Source organism: Eumetopias jubatus, unplaced genomic scaffold (genome assembly GCF_037043125.1).
Source record: "Eumetopias jubatus isolate StellerSeaLion01/CBP00866 unplaced genomic scaffold, mEumJub1_p1.0 scaffold_11, whole genome shotgun sequence".
NCBI classification, from domain to species: Eukaryota; Metazoa; Chordata; class Mammalia; order Carnivora; family Otariidae; genus Eumetopias; species Eumetopias jubatus.
This window is the reverse complement of record NW_028274817.1, coordinates 25,845,515-25,866,992: the sequence shown is the minus strand read 5'-3', so window position 1 is coordinate 25,866,992 and position 21,478 is coordinate 25,845,515. Positions and strand designations below refer to the sequence as shown.

General features: G+C 41.1%; 1 protein-coding gene across 2 annotated transcripts in view; it reads left to right on the top strand.

The window, feature by feature from the left end:
- The window catches only part of GRIA3 (glutamate ionotropic receptor AMPA type subunit 3), a 272,830-nt gene that overhangs the window by 117,459 nt on the left and 133,893 nt on the right, over nt 1-21,478 (top strand). For both annotated transcript variants that reach the window (XM_088028930.1, XM_028122723.2), the window contains exon 4: nt 15,002-15,189. In XM_088028930.1, the coding sequence (XP_087885056.1) occupies nt 15,002-15,189 (188 nt within the window). The remainder of the gene's footprint in view (nt 1-15,001; nt 15,190-21,478) is intronic.

The window sequence follows — 21,478 nt, the reverse complement described above, 5'->3', positions numbered from 1 at the left end:
TTTGAGAACGAGCATGGCTGTTACATAATCAGAAGAATGAGAACGTGAAAGGCGGTCTTAGTGAGCAGCTTGGACAGAAGGGGAAGGACTGTTTGCCCAGCCCAAGCAAATACCGGTAATAACTTTAAAATAGCTGGTAGTCATGGGAATATAAAGAAAGGTGAAGACACAGAAAGGATGAATTCGTTTCACTTCATGTTTGCTTAAGACAATGGAAGAGTCACAGATAATGCTCAGATTTGATAACTAGGAAATTTGACAGAAATAAGGAAGTCAGAAAAAAACAGCTGCTTTGGAGGCAGGGGGCATCTGAGACAGTGTGAGAAATAAATAAGGGCACAAGCAATGATAACACCCACCCAATCTAGTAACTCCAGCTCAACTCCAAAGGTGGTGATTAACTGATGAGCGATATGCCATTATCCAGAGAACCCTGACTGTGTTCCTGTTAAGCATTCACTTACAGTTGATTGCGCGGCATGCATCCTAGCAGGCCTGAAAAATCCTGGGGTGTCTTCAGGTAGTTATACAACAATGTGTTTTAAAGTCCTCTCTGTCATGAAGAAATACATAGAAAAATGTATGACTCCATAGTCCATGAACAAGTGCACATGTTGGAGTAATTTCAGCCACTGATGAGAAAGGAGAGTGTGAGCTTGGAAGCCAGGCCCGGGTGTGGATCCCAGCTCCAAAATTTACTTGTTATGTGCATTTATTTATAAACACATACCTCTCTGAGGCTCAGTCTCCTCATCTGTTCATTGGGGATAACTACTTTGCCTAGAATTGTTGGGAGGATTAGATGTAATAATGTGTACAAGGGCTTAGCACAGTGCTAAGCCCAAAGTAGGCAATGTGAATTTATACTCTTATCCCAAACTTGGCAGGGAAAGTAAAAGCAGTTCAATTTAACGTCTGAGGAATTGGGGCACCTGGGTGGCTCTGTCGTTAAGCGTCTGCCTTCAGCTCAGGTCATGATCCCAGGGTCCTGGGATCGAGCCCCGCGTCGGGCTCTCTGCTCTGCAGGAAGCCTGCTTCTCCCTCTCCCGCTCCCCCTGCTTGTGTTCCTGCTCTCACTGTCTCTCTCTCTGTCAAATAAATAAATAAAATCTTAAAAAAAAAAAAAAAAGATTCTCTCTCTCCCTCACCCTCTGCCCCTCTTCCCCACCTTTCCCTCTCCCTAAAAAAAATTATACATGCAGGGGCGCCTGGGTGGCTCAGTTGTTAAGTGTCTGCCTTTGGCTCAGGTCATGATCCCAGGGTCCTGGGATTGAGCCCCTCATCGGGCTCCCTGCTCTGTGGGCAGTCTGCTTCTCCCTCTCCCACTCCCCCTGCATGTGTTCCCTCTCTCACCGTGTCTCTCTCTGTCAAATAAATAAATAAAATCTTTAAAAACAAATAAAATAAAATAAAATAAAATCTGAGGAATTAGGGGCACCCTGGTGGCTCAGTCGGTTGAGCGCCTGACTCTTGGTTTTGGCTCAGGTCATGATCTCAGGGTGGTGGGATCGAGCCCCGTATCGGGCTCCATGCTCAGCTCAGAGTCTGTTTGAGATTCCTTCCCCTTCCCTTGCCTTCCTCCCTGCTCCCCCCGCTCACATTCTCTCTCTCTCTAAAATAAATAAATAAAATCTTTAAAATCTGAGGAATGAGAGTGAAAATTTATATCTGATAATTCAAAAAAAAATCTGTTATTCCAGCAATGGCTCAAAGGTGGCATTCAACCATAACCCCTGAGAGATAGTGGTCACCTTCTGTAGTCTAAGATTCTCAAGCAGATAGAGGATGGGTGTGAGAGCATGGAATCTTCATTTCCCCACCATCTCAATCAGGTGAGCTGTTTGATGAGATATGTGTCGAGCTGAGTTTTAATGAATGAGCGGCTGATGGGTTGGAAGTGAGGCTTTTTTAGGTGTGGAGGGCAGCCAGAGTAAGTCACTAGAAATTGAAGATGCTGGAGAAAGCTGTGTCCTGCATGAGAACTGTGGGATTAGGCAGGATGAATCAAGCCACGAGTTTCAAAGCCTGTGGAGATTAGAATGGGCCCCAGCACCAAAGGGGAGTCCCAGCTAGATTTGAGGAGGAAGAGATGCTCTAATACACAAACTTACTGTAGAATCCCTGGCTCCTCCATGCAAAGGTATTGAAGCAAAGAGGAGCACAGCCCTTAAGGGAGTCACCGAAGTCTTGTAGGCAAAGCTACATGCAATACCCACAACAATTTTCCCGTTGGATTTTAAATTTTACTCAATACCAAAATGAACCTTTATCCAGAAAACACAACAGAAACATCATTTCACATTACTATCGAAAGTTAAAACAAGAAAAGGGTTGTGGTCATTGTCAAGTTGGGATCCACCACTGGATAAACCATTTTCTCCCTCTGGACTCCCGTTTCTCGTTTGTACAATGAAGAGATGGGACCATCGCCAAATTCTGGCTCTCATATTTGAGAATGCTAAGAGACTTGGGAGAATCCTGGCCATCTCAGACAACCTAACTTCTCTACAGTTCAGGCAAGATTCAGCCACTCTTCTGGGAGCCCAAGGCCTGCACGAGATGAAACACTAGCCTCTAACCCTCCACATACTGTTAAATCCACTGTCATATCCCCATTGGAAAAACTCAATTGAAAGAAAACTAATCAAAATGAGTTGATCTTGGTGATGTTTTTATGTGTGTGTTTCTTTTTTTAGTCTGAGAGGGCACATGCAAATGCTTATTTACCTTGTAAGTTCTGAACATCCCACTTTGGATGTTTCCCAACAATTTTTAGACCACAGGATTAAGTCAAAGAAAACTTTCTTAAAGGAAAAGTGTGCTCTCTGCTGTCCTTAGGACTGTATCTTTAGCCCGTCTGTATCCTCTAGGCAAAAGCTTGCCCTTAATATTACCTTTGACAGCCTTCCAATTGTATCAGGATCAAGAAATCTCTGCACTTCCAGGCAGAATAAGCCACAGTCCTTTCCAGTCACATCCAGACCCCTTTCATCTTTGACATAAATCTGCCTTCACTTTCCACCTTCTCTCTTCCCTGCTGGTAGCCAGCATCCATGCCTCACCCCCAAAACTTGGGAATGTTAAGAGGTTTGGCTTAGCCTTGCTTTCTCAAAATTAAGAATGTCAAAGAATGTTTCCAGAGAAGTCACTCTCCTGGTAAGAAATCGTTTTCTTAATAGAATGCAAGCACATATTTTCTGAGCTTAAGTCCCACCTCAGTCAATTCACCGTACTTCTCCATAGGCACAGGCCACAATGTAAACTATAAACTACTGTGTCCAAAGGGAAGCCCATTATGTGGATGCTTAATGCAAAATACACCCACTTCTGGGAATCCATTCAGAATTCCTCCCCTGCTGGAGGAGGGATGGCAGGGTAAGTGGTTATCTTTATTGTGGCCAAGGTTCTATTTGGAATAGCTTGGGCTTGGGGAGAAGATATACTGTGGCTGATTGGTAGCACTTCTTCCCCCAACCCATAAGTGGGGCCCCCTTTTAATCATGTGAAAAGCCCTCCCACCACCCCACTCAACCAGAGCTGGCTAGTGCATTATTTGGTTGACATCTATAGTCAGCTCTCCCCCAGCTGCCCCATAAAGTGCCTGCTAACACCCAGGCCACTCACCACTTGCTTTACTAGGAGATTCAGTCACGTGAGTACTGAAAATTACTGATTTCGAGGGGATTAAAAGCCAAGTGAGGAAATGTTAAATAAGAAGCCTCTCAATGGGCATGATCAATCATCACATGACATCTTTTAAGTGCACAGCAGTCCCCAGAGCAGCTTTGAGATGACTTGGACCCTCTGTGAGTGTGCATTGCAAGCAGTCCATCCCAGGACAATTACCTAGATACCAAATAGAAACATGAAAGAATTGTGCTCAAGAGTTGTAGTATCCCCTTTAATCCAAATTCCAGTTGCTTTCAGTTGTTTCTATTTTTTTTTAGATTTCTTTTTTTTTAATTGAGGTAAAATTAGTATATAATATTATATAAGTTTCAGGTGTACAACATTTTAAGTCATTATCTGTGTGCGCTACAAAGTGATCACAACTAAAAGTCTAGTTACCATCCATCACCATATAATTGACCCCTTTTGCTCTTTTTGCCCACCCTCCACCCCTCCCTTCCCCTCTGGTAACTACCAACCTGTTCTCTGTGTCTATGAGTTTGTTTTTGTTTTGTTTCTTCACTTGTTTCACTTTTTTAGAATTCCGTATATGAGTGTCTTTCTCTGACTTCTTTCATTTAGCATAATACTTTCGAGGTCCATCCATGTTGTTTTAGTGATAAGATTTCATTCTTTTTTATGGCTGAGTAATATTCTATCATATATATATATGGATATACATATGGATACATATATATACACATACATATATGTGCATATATACCATATCTTTTTTTCAAAAGATTTTATTTGTTTATCTGAGAGAGAGAGAGTGAGAGCATGAGCGGAGGAGAGGGGCAGAGGAAGAGGGAGAACCAGATGCCCTGTTGAGCAGGGAGCCCGAGGCGGGGCTCAATCCCAAGACCCTGAGATCATGTCCTGAGCCAAAGGCAGACAGATGCTTAACCGACTGAGCCACCCAGGCATCCCTATAGCATATCTTTTTTATCCATTCATCCATTGATGGACATTTATGTTGTTTCCATGTCTTGGCTGTTGTAAATAATGTTTCAGTGAACACAAGGGTGCATGTATCTTTTTGAATCAGTCTTTTTCTATTTTTCAGATAAATATCCAGAAGTGGACTTACTGGATCATATGACTATTTCTATTTTTAATTTTTTGAGGAATCTCCATTCTGTTTTTCACAGTGGCTGCCCCAATTTACATTCCCACCAACAGAGCACGAGGGTTCCTTTTCCTCCACATCCTCTCCAATACTTTTTGCTTCTTGTCTTTTTTTTTTTAAGATTTTATTTATTTATTTTAGAGAGAGAGAGAGCTTGAGCAGGGGGAGGGACAGAGAAAGAGAATCTCAAGCAGACTCCACGCCCAGCACAGAGCTTGACACAGGGCCCGATCTCACAACTCTGAGATCACAACCTGAGCCAAAATCAAGAGTTGGACACTTAGCCAACCGAGCCACCAGGTGCTCCTTGTCTTTTTGATAAAAGCCATTCTAACCTAACCAGTGTGAGGTGATATCTTATTGCAGTTTCGATTGCATTTCCCTAACAATTTGATACTGAACATCTTTTCATGTGCCTCTTTATCCATCTGTATTCTTTGAAAAAATGTCTATTCAGATTCTCTGCTTATTTTTTAATTGGATTGTTTATTTTCATTGGTGGTGAGTTGTATGAGTTCTTTATATATTTTGGATATTAATCCCTCGTTGGCTATATGATTTGCAAAAATCTTTTTCCATTCAATAGGTTGCCTTTTCATTTTGATGATGGTTACTTTCACTGTGCAAAAGCTTTTTAAGTTTGTTGTAATCCCATTTTTTTAATTTTTGCTTTTGTTTCTTTATTATTATTTTTTCTGTCAGACCTTGTGTGGTTGACGATCAGAAAGCTTGCCTGTTCTGCTTTTTCCAGGCATTAAGCACATCTACTCCAGATGGTCTTCCAAATTTCCTCTCAGCTGACAACGCAAACCAAGTTTACTTTCACTGAACAACACTATCTATCTGGGTGTATCTCTCTGGGTGTGCCCTCTCAGCTTATGGTGAGGAGACTAGAGGAGAATGTAATTCACCAGCAAGGAGAGAAAGTTCATAATGAAGACTAGGATGAAAAAGAAAAATGGAAAGGCAGGATTATATGCACCGCCCATTTCAGAGCCAGCTTTAAACTTGACAAGTAGCCAGTCAGTAGTTGCCACTTCAAGTGGGATATTTGGGTCTCAGGAGTACCTCAGGCTGCCAAACAATACCTCCCGCTTACTATTTTCTACAATTTCTCCATTAGAGTTTGCCCCTTTACTTTCAGGCTTTGACTGTGCTTTAAAACATGAATCTTTCACGGAAGAGGTCACAATTAAGCTTTAATCTGTCACGGGCAGTCTAGTATGAGTAAAGGGGTTGGTGTGGAGGGAGGATTTGTACTGGGAAAGAGGAAAAGGACATAGAACTGGGACATGGAGCGGGGGCATCTTCTGTTCACTGACTCCCAAATTAGCTAAGGTCCCATCCTAATAATGCAGCTGCAAGGAAGAGAAGATTTGTAGAGGGTCAGTTCTTAATTAAAGGGAAACTTAAACAAACAGAATTATGAGGAATGAAGACCTCAGGGAAATCTTAATTCGCTGAGGGTAAATTGGGCTGGGCGTGGGTGAATATTTGTTTTTATCCTGTTCCATAAAATCCACAGACCTGACATCCATATGCAAACACAGAGGGGTTCTTGATCTTTCCATCCTGAGCCCCTCATACACAGAAGAGTTTCTGCATTAACATCTCAAATGTAGACAATTGCTATATCAATTTTGGTGGAAACCAAATGTGTTTAAATCAAGTTAAAACAAAACAAACAACAACAAAATGACAAAATGTAGATTCAAATGTTCTATCGGAATCTTTCCATGAATTCTTTTTAAAGAAAAGCACATTTGTTGGGTGCCTGGCTGGCTCAGTCAGTCAAGCATCTGACTCTTGATTTCGGCTCAGGTCATGATCTCAGGGTCGTGAGCTGGAGCCCCATGTGCTCTGTGCTCAGTGGGAGCCTACTTGAGGAGTCTCCCTCTCCCTCTGCCCCTCCCCCCACTCATGCTTTCTCTCTCTCTAAATAAATAAATAAATCTTTAAAAAAAAAAGTACAACATTTGTAATATGAATAAACATACCCTGAAGTATTGGGTTTGAGTTCAGATCTTTGAATATCGGGTTTCTTAGATATGACGAAACATAACCCAAAATAACTGAATTGGGCTTCTCATCTCTCTCTTTCCTCTGCCTCTATTTTTCTGCTCTTCACTTGTATTTCAGAAACCATCTTCATATTCCATATGTAGCTTCCCCCATTCACTTACTTTGCCACAATATACTAGAAAAATGTATCTGAAATTCCATGGAGACCAAAGAAGTTGTGAGAAATGAAGAGAGTGGTTCACATAAGTTTTGGGTTTAAAGCTCAGGTGAACACTAGAATAAGAGCAGAAGAGAAATTTTCATTTGCTCTTTCTATCTCACATAATTTTTTGATGAACAAGAATATTAACTTCATAAAATGTTAAACTTCTGTTCGTTAAAACATGTCACAGACAACATTAAATGTCAAATAAACTGAATTAAAATATATGTGACATATAGTACACTTAATATCGTTAATATATTAGGACCCTTATGAGTCAATAAGAAAGCCATCAAGGTGCCTGGCTGGCTCAGTCAGTACAGCATGTGACTCTTGACCTCAGGGTCATGAGTTCGACCTACACGTTGGGCATAGAGCCTACTTAAAAAAAATAATAAAAATAATTTTAAAAGAAAAAAAAGAACACCATTAATATCACAGTAGAAATCTGAACAAAGGAAATAAACGGGAAATTATCAAAAGAAGGAATAAACATGGACACAAAAATTTTTTTAAATCATTAACTTTACTAACAAAGAAATGCTAACAAGAAAGGGAATATTTTTATATCTCCCTATCAAATGGGCACATGTCTTATTCAGTGCTAACAAAAGGGCAGAGAGACAAGTACTCTTGTATTCTGCTGATGGGGACATAAAGTGGTACAACCTTTCTGGAGGGCAATTTGGCAATATGTATGAAAAGCCTTAAAAATGTCCATAAATGTTTGACCTGATATTACTACTTCTAGACATTTATCCTGTGGAAATAATTAGAGATGCTATATGAATGTTGTTATCACAGCATTATTTGTAATAGGGAGAGATTAGAAACAATTGAAATTTTCATATTGGGGAATGATTAAATAAATTAAATATGTCTAAGGGATGGAATATTATGTAGCCGTTAAAATCATGTCTGAAAACATTTAATAACATAAAACGATGTTCAAGATATAATGTTAGCTTTTTATTTTTTTTAAGATTTTTTATTTATTTATTTGACAGAGAGAGCACAAACAGGGAACAGCAGAGGGAGAGGGAGAAGCAGGCCCCCCGCTGAGCAGGGGGTCCGATGCGGGGCCTGATCCCAGGACCCTGGGATCATGACCTGAGCTGAAGGCAGCTGCTTAAACAAATGAGCCACCAGGCGCCCCAATGGTAGCTTTATAAAGACAAGACACAGGGGCGCCTGGGTGGCTCAGTCATTAAGCGTCTGCCTGAGGCTCAGGTCATGATCCCAGGGTCCTGGGATCGAGCCCCGCATCAGGCTCCCTGCTGGGCGGAGAGCCTGCTTCTCCTTCTACCACTCCCCCTGCTTGTGTTCCCTCGCTTGCTGTCTCTCTCTCTGTCAAATAAATAAATAAAATCTTTAAAAAAATAAAAAATAAAGACAAGACACAAATAATACAGTCCATTTTACTAAAACAAAGTGCATGTGGTATATTTATATAAAATAAAATGGAAAAAATATATCAAATATTAACAGTGGTTCTCCTTGAGGGACAGAGTCAACTATACTTGTATTTTATTTTTGACACTTTGTGTCTTTTCAAATGTCCAAAATGAGCACATATTAATTTTATACTTAGAAAGAAGAACACAGATGCTACCTCAGAAGAACAAAGACAATTGTTAAGTGCTTTGGACACATTAGGGTCTGCTTCCCACATACTCAGTGTTCCCAGATTCCTCATCTACCACAGAAAGAAGCGATTCATAACCCTGGCCTGAGCCTTCCCCTCTCGCCTTTGTACGTTTGTTTGCTTATTTCTGGAGGGTATATATCTCTTCTTGGATCATGCTTTTCTCACCCAGAACCTTTCCATCAGTCATGAAGGATACTAAGAAGAAACCTGCTTCTGGGGCACCTGGGTGGCTCGGTAAGTTCAGCATCCAACTCTTGATTTCAGGTCAGGTCATGATCTCATGGACCTAAGATCAAGCCCTACATTGGGCTCCTCGCTCAATGTGGAGTCCGCTTGTCCCTCTCCCTCCCCCCACTTGTTCTCTCTCTCTCTCTCTCTCTCTCTCTCTCTCAAATAAATAAATAAATAAATAAATAAATAAATAAATAAATAAAATCTTTAAAAAAAGGAAAGAAATCTGCTTCCACATACCTCACTGTATTGGGTAGCCATTAGAATAGGTCAACAGTTCTCAATCCTGGTTGTACATGAGGATCACCCGGGGAATTTAAAATAAAATAAAACAAAGCCTGGATCCAGGGTGAGGCTTGGGTATCCATTTTTTTAAAGCTTCCAAAGTGATTATAATGTGCAGCCAGAGTCGAGAGCCACAGAGGTAAGTAAAGATGCAGAAAATGCTTCAGTAATGCTTCCTTCAGCTGAAATCAGTTGAGTAACAGGCAGGATGGACACTGACCCCACACTCGACCGGCCTTGGAGATACCCACCAGCTACCAGCTGTTCATTTGTTAAATGCTGTAGCCTAAGGATCATAAAGCACATCACCAACTTTCAGAGCCGTCATGTAAATGACCTCATGAGATAGGCAGACCCCAAAACAATGCTCAACATTCTTTTCCTTCCTTCCAAACTGGCTTGTGTGAAGGCCACTGCTAAGATGTGACTGTGTTAGCTGGAGGCGTAACACATTAAACCATGGGCCATTCTTACACTGGCACCTGGAAAAGGACAGAGTGCTGAGAGAATGGGACAGAGGATGGGCAAGTTTATCGTTCTTCTGTTTTTAGATCAAATACTAAATGTGTTCAGCATGGAGCAGTTTTTCATTTCGTTTGTATAGTGAACAAAATCCTGACCTTCTTTCCCCCTGTGAAAATGATTTTGACAATTGTAGATTTGAGATATTTTTGTATCTGCTGCCGTCCCTGCCATGAGGTCAACCCAATAGTCACAGATTGAATTCCCTGGGAGCAGCTTCTGAGATGGAGATCAGCATGCTAAAGTTCCTCAGGGAGTATCTTCACTGCCAACAGTTGTGGAAGAAAAAGAAGGAAGCGGGTTTGGGCAGAAGGAGGAGCTGGGCTGTGGTGCTGTCCTAACAAGGCCTCCTCCTACCCCTCAGGGAACTCTGAAGTTGGGATGGCCCTTTAGAGTTATCCCATCTGGGGTAAAGGGGTTGTGCCTTTATGCCCTGTAACAAGCGGTCACTGGATGCAGGCTGCTCTGGGTAGGGAGCTTGACTTGAAGCTAGGCAGCTTTCTTCAGCCAACAACCTTTCCAGAAGCTGAAGGAATAAGCCCTTCGGTGCTGAAGGGGTATCTGGTGGTACAGCACAGCATCCCTACACTCGCCTCTCCCACAATGGCTTCCTTGTTTAGCAAGAGTAGCCCAATGACCAGTCCAGTAGGATTGAGCTGGTCATAGGTGGGGCCCGGTTCTTCATCCATAGTCACCTTGCTGCACCTCTACTGTCCTGCTCCTGCATTATCTTGGTTGAATGCAGATGACAATCCATCATTCGCCCGGTTACCTATGTGGTAACTCCCAGTCTTTAAAACGAGGAAGAAGGGGCGCCTGGGTGACTCAGTCAGTTAAGCATCTGCCTTCGGCTCAGGTCATGATCCCAGGGTCCTGGGATTGAGCCCCACATCAGGCTCCCTGCTCAGCGGGGGGTCTGCTTCTCTCTCTCCCTTTCCCTCTCCTTCTCCCTATCACTCGTTCTCTCTCTCTCTAATAAATAAAATCTTTTTAAAAAATAAAATAAAATGAGGAAGAAAATGAAGGTGGACAGCAACAGTGGTCTGGAATCAAGATGAGAGAATTTGCTGCTCAAACGGAAGTAGCTTTCCGTTGGGCATGCTAAAGCTCACACAGAGTGGAGGACAATTCTAAAGCTGCTAAAACAGCAGGCTTATTTTTACAAAGCCAGGGCTTTGTTAAGCACCTCACTTCCTACAGCACCAACGCCTGCCTTGGCTCTGCCTCCAGAGACAAACTTTTCTCTCTTCCCCCCACCCCAAACTCGTTATTTATTCTCTTCGGGCAGCTGCAACGGGGAACAGTCAAACCATAATAAATTAGGTACAAAAACAAATAAGAGCTTGGGGGGGTTACTCATGGATATGTACTAAATTGAGGTGATCATGGCCGCCAGGGCTGTCAAGTACGCAGCCACGTGCTCCGGCAGCCACCCGGAGACTCTGCAAGTGGAAGACCCCGCCCTCTGAAGCCACAGTGCTGACTTATAAGCAAGGCTCATCGCCCAGGAGGCCCCAGACGCCAGCTCATTAAAAAATCAGGGGCTTTCTCAATTTTTGAATAGGTTAGACACTCATATGATTCAAAGACCAAAAGTACACAAAGATCTATAAAATCGGTGTTTATTAAGAGGCCGCTCATTGGTGGCCGCGGACAGAACACAGAGCTGCGCTCACCTGTCACCTGTGTCTTCCAGGAGCTTACGCTTGGAGAGGCCAGCATGAGTCATATTTTTTCATCTTTATTGTTTTTGTACTTACAGAAGATAATACCTGCTTCTCGTAAAATAGTCCAACATTCCATAAATAAGGGGTGGTGCAAGTAGAAGTTCTTGGTAATTTACCTAAACCTCAGAGATAACCACTGCCAACTCCTTTGCATTCTTTCGACACATAAACAAACAGGTGGGGCTTTTCTTTACAAAAATAGAATTATAGTGTAAGTGCTATTCTCAGCTTCTTTTCTCCGTAAGATTTTGGCAGAAGTCCTTTCTTCTATTATCTAGATTGGGCCATCTTTTTTACAGCAGCATAGCATTCCAAGTGTCTCTACTAGAATTTATTTATCCAGTTTTATTTGGAATTTTTAAACGCCTGTCATATAGTTCTTCCAACCAGCTTCTTTATTGCTTGGAACTGATTTCCCTTGCATTTAAGTCTACTCGTCTCTGGAGAAATGAATGAGAGGTCATTTAGGGAAGCTTTATGGGGGAGGAGAGTCATCCACAAAGGTCTATAGGTAGCAGAAAAAGAGACACATCAGGTATAGTTGCCTTGAGCAGGTAACAATGAGAGTACTAGATTATTGTGCAAAACCATCTTCCAGATTTGAGCGAATGTAAAAATGGGGGAGAAGTACAGACTGGTACGGGGTGAGCGATTAAAGAAAGGGAGACAGAAGCAGGTTGGAATGGAACAAATTTTGATACATGGATAGTAAGTCGTTACATAGCAAAGCTTTTATGGAAAGAACCGACATGCTTTAGTTGAATCCAAGCGTGCTTTAGTTGAATCCAAGCGTGGTGTCAATTAACAGCATAATGTGGCGATTTAAAAATATTAGCAGTCCTGGGGCACCTGGCTGGCTCAGTCGGTTGAGCATCTGGCTTCAGCTCAGGTCATGATCGCAGGGTCCTGGGATCGAGTCCCACATCGGGCTCCCTGCTCAGCGGGGAGCCTGCTTCTCCCTCTCCCACTCCCCCTGCTTGTGCTCTCTGGCTGCTCTCTCTCTCAAATAAATAAATAAAATCCTTAAAAAATCTTTTTAAATAAATAAATAAAAATATTAGCAACCCTAGGCTGCCAAAATAACAGCCCAAATCAAAGCAGGCAATAATCCCATTGTCATCCGCACTGGTCAGATCACATCTGATTTATCCAGGTCAATAAAATATTGACAAATATCCATAAGAGAGAGACAGAACAGTGAAGGAAATTATCATCATGTTATAAAAGTAACTGTTGTAGTATTGGGACATCTTTAGTCTGAAGAAAAGAAAAATAAGGGGAGATATGTTAACTGTCATTAAAAAATGTGGACTGTCATACAGAAAAGAGATTAAACTTGCCCGTCACCCCAAGTGGTGGAATAGGACTAGCAAATAGAAATGATAAGAATGTAGATTTTGATGGGGCGGCTGAGTGGCTCAGTCGTTTAAGCATCTGCCTTCGGCTCAGGTCATGATCCTGGGGTCTTGGGATCAAGTCCCGCATCGGGCTCCTAGCTTAGCAGGGAGCCTGCTTCTCCCTCTCCTCTCTGCTCGTGTTCTCTCTTGCTCTCTCTCTCTCTCTCTCAAATAGATAAAATCATTTTCAAAAAAAGTAGATTTTGACTCAATACACAAAAAAAACTTGTCTTTTGTTAAAGGGTCTTTTAAACATATCAGAGCCTCCCCGATGTCATTTCCTTTCCATTATTATTCAGCCAATAATACATTCTTCATAAATAGTACAGAAGTAAAATTCAAACTAGTCCTTGCTGAATTTCATAAATTCTTAATTAGTAGGATTCAAAATAATGAGACCTTATTGTACACTGCTTAAGAAAGGTTTTCAAATACTTTAATCTCCTTCTTCCTGTTTATTTCTTAATCCCGTGCTTTGGCCCACCGTGTGCCCTCAACTCCCACTGAAGCAGAGAGCACACAGAAAATCCACACGAAAATGTAAATCTGAGAAATAAATATGCGTGGTTGGTTTAAAAAGAGTAAGAATTAACATTTAAAGCAATGGTAATTTACTCTGATCTGTAATTTTGAGCTCCTATGCTGAAATTGCTCATTTGGAAATTACCAAGTGCTTGGGTCTCATTTGTGATCTTCTTCCTGCATACACCCAGCACACAAAGGAGTCATAACGGCCGGCTGAGTCACTGCTGCCATCTCCCTGACACGTGCTCTCTAAATGTCAATACATTTTCTATAGTGCAGTGATGAAGATTCCCAACCATAGCTTGCTTACACTACAGGACGGGTCCTGGAATGTGTTCAAAGGGCACCGCGATCTTCCTCCGTCCTCTACTGCTCCAGTGGCCAAACGGTCATGCCACAGATCATTCTGGCTTTGCAAATCATTCCCATTACCCATTTCCATTAGTTATTGCCTAAATATAAATGGAAAACAATTTAAATTTATGGGAAGAAGGGAGCTGCTTTTGACTGGATCCCAATAAAATGATGTCCGTACTTGATGAAATTATACTCAGATTACGGATTCCCACCAGAAGCAAAAATATAGACATGATATAATATTAGAGACGTAAGTACTTGAAAAGACCAGTACATAGAAAACCCTGTACTATTCTGTGGCTCATACTTGAAGATATACTGCTCTTCCCAACTTCACAAACCCCACCTCCAAAAGGGTTACGCAGAACTCAAGTATCACATCTTTTCCATCTTTCCCATTCAGCATAGATCCAGGGCGTTAGTAGCTAATAGTTGTCAGATGTAAATTAACTAAAAAGGAACCAAGAATCCCTGGTAAATTTAATTTTAAAAGGGGAAGAACTGAGGAAGACTTAACATGATTGAACTTTTTCATAACGATGGGATCAAAGGACCAGTATGATATCTTTGTTAGAAACTGTCTTTGTCAGGTTTTCTTAGTTCTTTTACTTGGGAGACGTAATTTATCTTGTTGGGTAGTCATATCCATGTAAGAATCACTCATGTTATAAGGTTCTATCTCTACTGACACTATGTCTCGTTCCAAAGAATGTTTAGTGGAAGATGAAAGACGTGAGCTCCAATAGGAAACACTGAGGCCAGAAACAAGGAAAAAGCTTTGGCATTCATTCCATAGATGTTTTGATAATGCATGTCAATCAAAACGGTTAGGTACTATAATTCAGCTGTGATTGCTTACGTCTGGGCTTTATTAAACACCCAGCCAGCCTGGTTTGTAGAATCTTCCTTTAAAGCAAGATAGAGGGCGCCTGGGTGGCTCGGTCGGTTAAGCGTCTGCCTTGGGCTCAGGTCATGATTCCAGGGTCCTGGGATCGAGCCCCGCATCGGGCTCCCTGCTCAGTGGGAAGTCTGCTTCTCCCTCTCCCTCTGCCCCTCCTCCCTTTCTCAAATAAATAAATAAAATAAATAAAATCTTAAAAAAATTAAAGATAGAGATGATGACTATCTGGATGGTTAAGTCTGGGGTCATGAGTAAGCCTGCTTTCCACAGTGGATAAGATTCAAAGGGACCCAACAGACTGTAATAAAAATGCAGTAGAACCTTTAATACCTACAGGAAGAGTTTAAAAAGAAAAACCTCATCATCGCTGTTCTTCCTTCTTCCAGGATTTTCCATTCTCCAAGCAATTATGGAAGCAGCAGTGCAAAACAACTGGCAAGTGACAGCCAGGTCTGTGGGAAACATAAAAGACGTCCAAGAATTCCGACGCATCATTGAAGAAATGGACAGGAGGCAGGAAAAGCGATACCTGATTGACTGCGAAGTCGAAAGGATTAACACAATTTTGGAACAGGTACGTTTGAGATTTATTCCAGCCCCAGCCAACACGTTAAATCATCAACCTCAGGCAGCTCCCATATCTGCTAATAAATTAAGTAGCCAACAGACTAGATGGGCCAACAGTTTTTGAGAGTCTCTCTAATCTTTTTTCTTCCCCAGTGGCTGCAGGAAAAAAAAAAGAAAAGAAAACACAATCTAAGCTGTTGAAAATTGCATACCATGATTAATCTGGAAGTCTCTGCAATTTAATGCTACCTATCAGATAAACACACCCTTCCCCACCTCCGTTTCATAGATCGCTGATTGCTTCAAAGTAATCCCCTTCTTTTTCCATACCTTTCTCCCAGCACCGACCAGACAAGGGATGAGGCAGGGCAGAAGGGAAGGGTTTTGTGTCAGGGGCGTACTTGCAGAGTGTCAAGGCAATCTTCCCTAGGTTCGAATTTGTGGATATTTTTGCAGAACAGCCCTCCGGTTCCAGAGAGAGACAGAGAGAATGTGTATACGTAATTTAGACCCTTTCGTAAGTACAATGGCATACAAGGAAAAAAAGTGTTTATGGCTTTTAAAATGTGAACAAATTGAAAAAGAATTAGACTGGAGGAAAAATACAATTCAATGGGCCCAAATGTATTCGTTCCTAAGCTCGGATATTTAAATTTAAGACTAAAAAATATTAGAAGAAATGTTTCACCCTAAGCCAGATGGATACTCTGTTTGGAGTAAAGAGTCAAATTGAAATGCAGTGAAAGTTTATTATTTTCCTTAGAAATCTCAATTTTCCAGTTAATAACAGAGTGCCTATGCTGCCATAAACAAAACTGTAGGGGAAACATTTCCATTCTAATTCGATCCCAGCGTACCTGGGGGCCAAAACAGCTTTGGAGATTGAAATTATAGTGAGCAGCCATTGCCTGGGAGAGCTGTTTTTATAGCAAATTAAATATTAACAATTTGTCAGATATACCCCCATAAGAAGGGAATGCAAAAAAAAAAAAAATAGGGAAGAGGAGGGGAGAAGGGAGGGACAAAAAAAGAGAGGAAGGAAGAGAGAAATCGCTGAGCCTGCATCGTGGAGATACAAAGCAGTCCCCTTGCTGAGAAAGGCATCACCTCTAGAGAATCACATCTCACAGGAAATCTAGAGCATAGCCTGTGGCTAAATCAAATTTCCCAACTAACATTCTCTTGAACTACCCAAATGATTCACCCCTCCCTTCTAAAAAAAAAAAAAAAAAAAAAAAACCTTTGATTTTCTTAGATCCTGAAAGTGAAGAATCAGGTCAGTGATTCTGGTGTATGTACTACATGCCCTCTAAAATTGTATACCAAAATAGCCTTTTAGTGGGTGACCTACTTAATAGCCTAAAGTGCAGGAACGTCCTCCTTGTTGTACTTTGTTTTCCTTCTTCTGTCATCAGGAACTTTGGCTTCTTGAATATGTCACATTTGGTTAAGTCGTCTGGGTTTTATAGGGTCTTACACTGGAGGCTGGGATTTGTCAGCATAATGTAATAGAAAACGCAGTGGGTAGAGCTCTGAATTTTATGTAGCTACGGGGTCTTGGGCAATTAAAATACCTATGCTTCAGTTTTCTCATCTACATCATGGGGAAAATAAAACTTGCTCTCTCTCACATGGTTGGTATAATTGCTCCGAGAGACATAAACTGCTATAGAAAAAAAAATAGCCATTATTACCTAACGCTTTCAGGAAAACTAAACTAACATTATTCAAAAGCCCCATTCTCTCTTTTCATGTATCACTTTCTATCTTCCTTTCTTCTATATGTACATTCACAGTATCCCTCAAAATACATACAATTTTTCATTTTTTTAATTTTATTTATTTATTTGACAGAGAGAGACATAGTGAGAGCAGGAACACAAGCAGTGGGAGTGGGAGAGGGAGAAGCAGGCTTCCCGCGGAGTGGGCAGCCCGATGTGGGACTTGATCCCAGGACCCTGGGATCATTACCTGAGCCGAAGGCAGACACTTAACAACTGAGCCACCCAGGTGCCCCTACATACAATTTTTCAGGGAACATTGTTCAAAGAAAAATTTTAGCAACATCCAGGTAAGGCTAAAGAGTTCATTTCACTTATTTTTTTCCCTCTTTCAAAGAATTGTTATAGAACTACCAACTCATGACTGTTTACTCTGCCATTTAAGGAATTTCTCCTAGCCCATAAGTACTATGAGGTAGGGGCCACGTTTGTCTTGTTCACGGTTATATCTCCAGTGTCCAACAGAGTACCTGGCATGTAGTGTTCGACGGATGGGTGGATGAATGGATGGACGGATGAATGAATGAATATTGAACCAGCACATTTTCAGTAAGTTTTGCTGTGATTTTGCAATGCTTCCATGGAGAGGCAAAAAAGTGTCTGCAGCCACATGATAAGATTATTAAAGCACACATTTTCTAAAGGTTTAAGATGGTGGCTCTCTGCTCAAACCTATTCTGATGATATCATGAATTTGCCATAATTTATTTTTTATATAAAAATAGATTTCTCATTAAACGAATTATTTAAATTAAGCAACAAATTCAACATGCTGTTTCTTTAGAGGAAACATTTGAAAAAAATGAATTGAATGCTAAGATACAGAGATGTCACTTTTCCCGTTGGTTCCTAACCATTCTTTTGACAAATTTATCCTAATTCACTATACAGATCCTGGTTAGAATGATGGCATTTATAATTCAAACAGTATCATGTTCTTATAAAAGATGCCCCTATCCTCCAAAGGTGTTTTCAACTTTGATTGAGTTTTTTTCATAAAAAGAAACCTCTATAGTCTCCCACAAAATGATACTTCATGCCACTGTCTGGGGTAGAAGAGCCTGTTACACCATTATAACGCTATTCCCTGAAGATTTGATTTTGGCATAAAGTTCATATTGTACTCTATATCCCATGGGTGTGAATGAAAAGACATCAATATGGTGCAATTTTTAAAATATAAACAGGTCTTCATTACAGTGTTATATAGCATAACCTCCCCATTTCCTGATATAGGTTCTAATTTCCCTGCAAATGTTCAAACACTTAGAGGGTAAATACGAATTCTTCTAACATCTCTCTCCAAAGCTCTTTTTTGAACTCTTTCCAACTCTCGGACTAGAGCAGAAAAAAAAAGACTGAAAGGAGGTACTAATATCTCTCTTTAACAGTTCAATGCTAAGGAAAGCATTCCCAAACTTACAGCTCTAAGAATTAACATAGAAAAAAGAGTGAGACAGATGACAGAAACCATGAAAGATGGTCAGGTTCACAGAGAATATTTAGAAACTGTAGATTTTTAATCTAAAAATGAAGAGCACTTTGTATAGGAAGATTTAGGTGTACTAGGCTGAATGAACCACTGACCCGACCTGATACAGCATTCCTATTACTGTATTCTGTTCATGAGGCCCTCCCATTGGTGGACAGCTGCCTTCATGCAATGACCAATCTAAACATTCACTTTTGAAAAGGTTGCCACTCGTGGACTTACCTATTCATGACAGAATAGATCCTCCATCCCCGTAGCATATATCTGTGGACTGCTTTTGAAAGTCAGGCCCCATAACGTGATATGGCTCTGTTGGACATTTAAAATTTATTTGGAGAGGCAGCAGAGCGTAGTTTCAGAACCTGGACTTTGGAGCCAGTCGGTGTGGATTCTGTCACTAGCTGTGTGACCTGGGGCAAGTTACTCAACTCTCTGTGCCCCCGTTTCCTGGTTGTAAAATGGGGATGGTAACTGTCCGTCAATGACCTAATATAGGCAAAGCTTTTAGAAGATGTCTGACACATAGTGTTTGGGTAGTGCTTTGGTGCTAAATGACGTGTTTTCGCATACATTATCTCATTTGAGCCTCACTATGGGTTTATCCCAAATTAACAGATGATTAAATGGACACTTAGAGACACTCCGATGATTTGTCCAAATGTGGTGCTCCGCTCAATCTTAGTAAGTGGCAAAGCAGGGACAAACTCAGGTCTTCTGACTCCTAGTCCAGCGCTCTTGCCCCTACACTGACCCACCTTCCTTAATTTCGAAGTAATTTATTAGATATTTAGTGAAAGCCAAATCCTAGATTAGGCTTGCTCATCAGATTATGTTGTAAAACACTTGCAAAGCAATTGGAGAAGATCCAGAGAAGAGCAGCAAAAAATGATTAAAGCATTAGGAAACGGGCCCTATGAGGAAAGACTACATGGGGTTGGGGTTGTTTAGGCTGGTGAAAGAGAACCAAGAGGCAGTTTTATCACCATCCTCAAGTATAAAGAGGTATCATAAAGAAGGCACTGGCCAACCCACTCTGCCTGCCTGAGGACGGGACCAGAGCAAATGAGCCTAACTAGGACTAGAGAGTAGGCATTTGAAAGGACTCATTACAAGGGGAGAGGAAACTGGAAGAAAGTAAAAGGTCACCAGTTGAGGCTATGTGGAGGTGAGGCCATTCCGGAGTAGTGAAAAGTTAAATCTAGAATAGTTTTAAGACTGTTTTCAAGAATAGACAAATATTCTGAGTTAATCCTGTTTGTTGACAAGTAAATATCCTTATAGAAGATTTATTTTAATGAACAGATAAGGGTATTTCTTAAGTTGCCTCTCCATTGGATATCTAAAAGGTTGTCTCTTTAAAGACATCTAAACATCTCCCTTCGGGCTTTACCGTGTTTTTATTTTTTTCACAGATAATTCAAAGGGAAATCTCAGCATAGCCCCTGTTTGAATTATGGCATATGCAAACTTGGTGGGGCCCAAACCAACATGTGGCAATGTGCTACTCTCAGGAAAAATACAGAATATATGATTTCCCCTGGAAATATTTCAGGCTAAAATCACCTCATTGTGGATGATGTGAAAGGAACACTTCTTAAGGACAGAATCCTGAAGCAGGTCAATCCTTCAGGCTCCTTTCATTTGAGAACTCTTGTCACTTCAAAGACAGTCATTTTAAGAATGAAACATCCAAGTTAGTAAGTCAGGTCTCTAAAGGTAACAATTTAAGCAAGATGAACACTATTAGGGGCCCTTCTAAAGTATGAGGCTATCATACAAAAGAGACAGTGCTCACTCCAAAGTGTGTGTAGCAATTGGGGTCACTAGAGCACTGTTGCCAATGGCTAGACCTAGATCAAGTGAATTAAAAATGTTATGTAGGCTTATGCCTGCTCCTGGCCTCACTCTCCACTCAACACAGAGTGGTACCATCCAGTTCCTCCCCTCTGTTTGCTCCCCCTTTGCTCTAGCCCTTACTTTCAACGTTCCTTATAGAACATTTAGCTGACTTACCAGTCCATGAGACAGGTTGTGTTAGCATCCCTTCTTCTTGGAAGATTTTGTTTGTGGTACAGTTGAATAAACACCAGCCTGGGAATCAAAGAGACATGACTTCAAATCTTAGCTCTATTACTTCTCTTTTGCATGACTTTGAAAAAGTGACTTAATTTCTTTGAGGCTCAACTTTCTCATCTTGAAAGACCATTCCACTCCCTTCCTTTCATGTGATGCTCGTGTGCTGTGAGGATCACGCAAGATCTGTGGAGAGCACCTGGCACGGTGTTTGGCACCCAGTAGGCACTCAGGAACCAGTAACCGTAGCTATTTGTCCATGAGGGGGAAGTTTTTGTGCTTGTGAAAATTAGTTATTGAGGGACTGTTGCTCCAGAACAGTGTCTTTGTGGATTTTCCAAGATATCAGTTCAATCTAAGGTCTTCACATAAGAGCAGGGTTTAAGACCTGAACTAGCCTCAGGTTTCACTAATATGAGTTTAGCATGTTAGGCGACCTCCCTATCTTTCTCTCCAATGTAACACTGGGTCACACACAGTGATTGATAAGCTCAAGGACTATCTGAGAATTAACTAGATTTTTCAGCATCAATTAAAATAATTAAAAGCATTAAAACCTTGAGCCATCTATGACAACTGGGCATTTTTAATAACAAATAGGTATTAGATGGTTACAAAGTTCCAGATACCACTTTAATCAATGCATGTGGTTATGTGTGTTTATATATCTCCTGTGAATTAATCCCCGTGTTAGCCCTATAAGGTAGATGGGAATAGTATCTCCATTTTATAGATGCGGAAACTGAGACATAGAAGTCATACAGCTAATGACTGGTGGAGCCAGAATTTGAATCCAGGGGGTCTGACTCCAAATGCTGTGACTCACTGCACTCATCAGCCTTGGGTCTGACTGAGGTTTGCAAGCAGAGTAGGTTCAACCCGAGGTTATAAGAGATAAGCATCCTGATGAGGCCTAGAACAGCTTTGTTTACAACAAGCGTTGATAAACA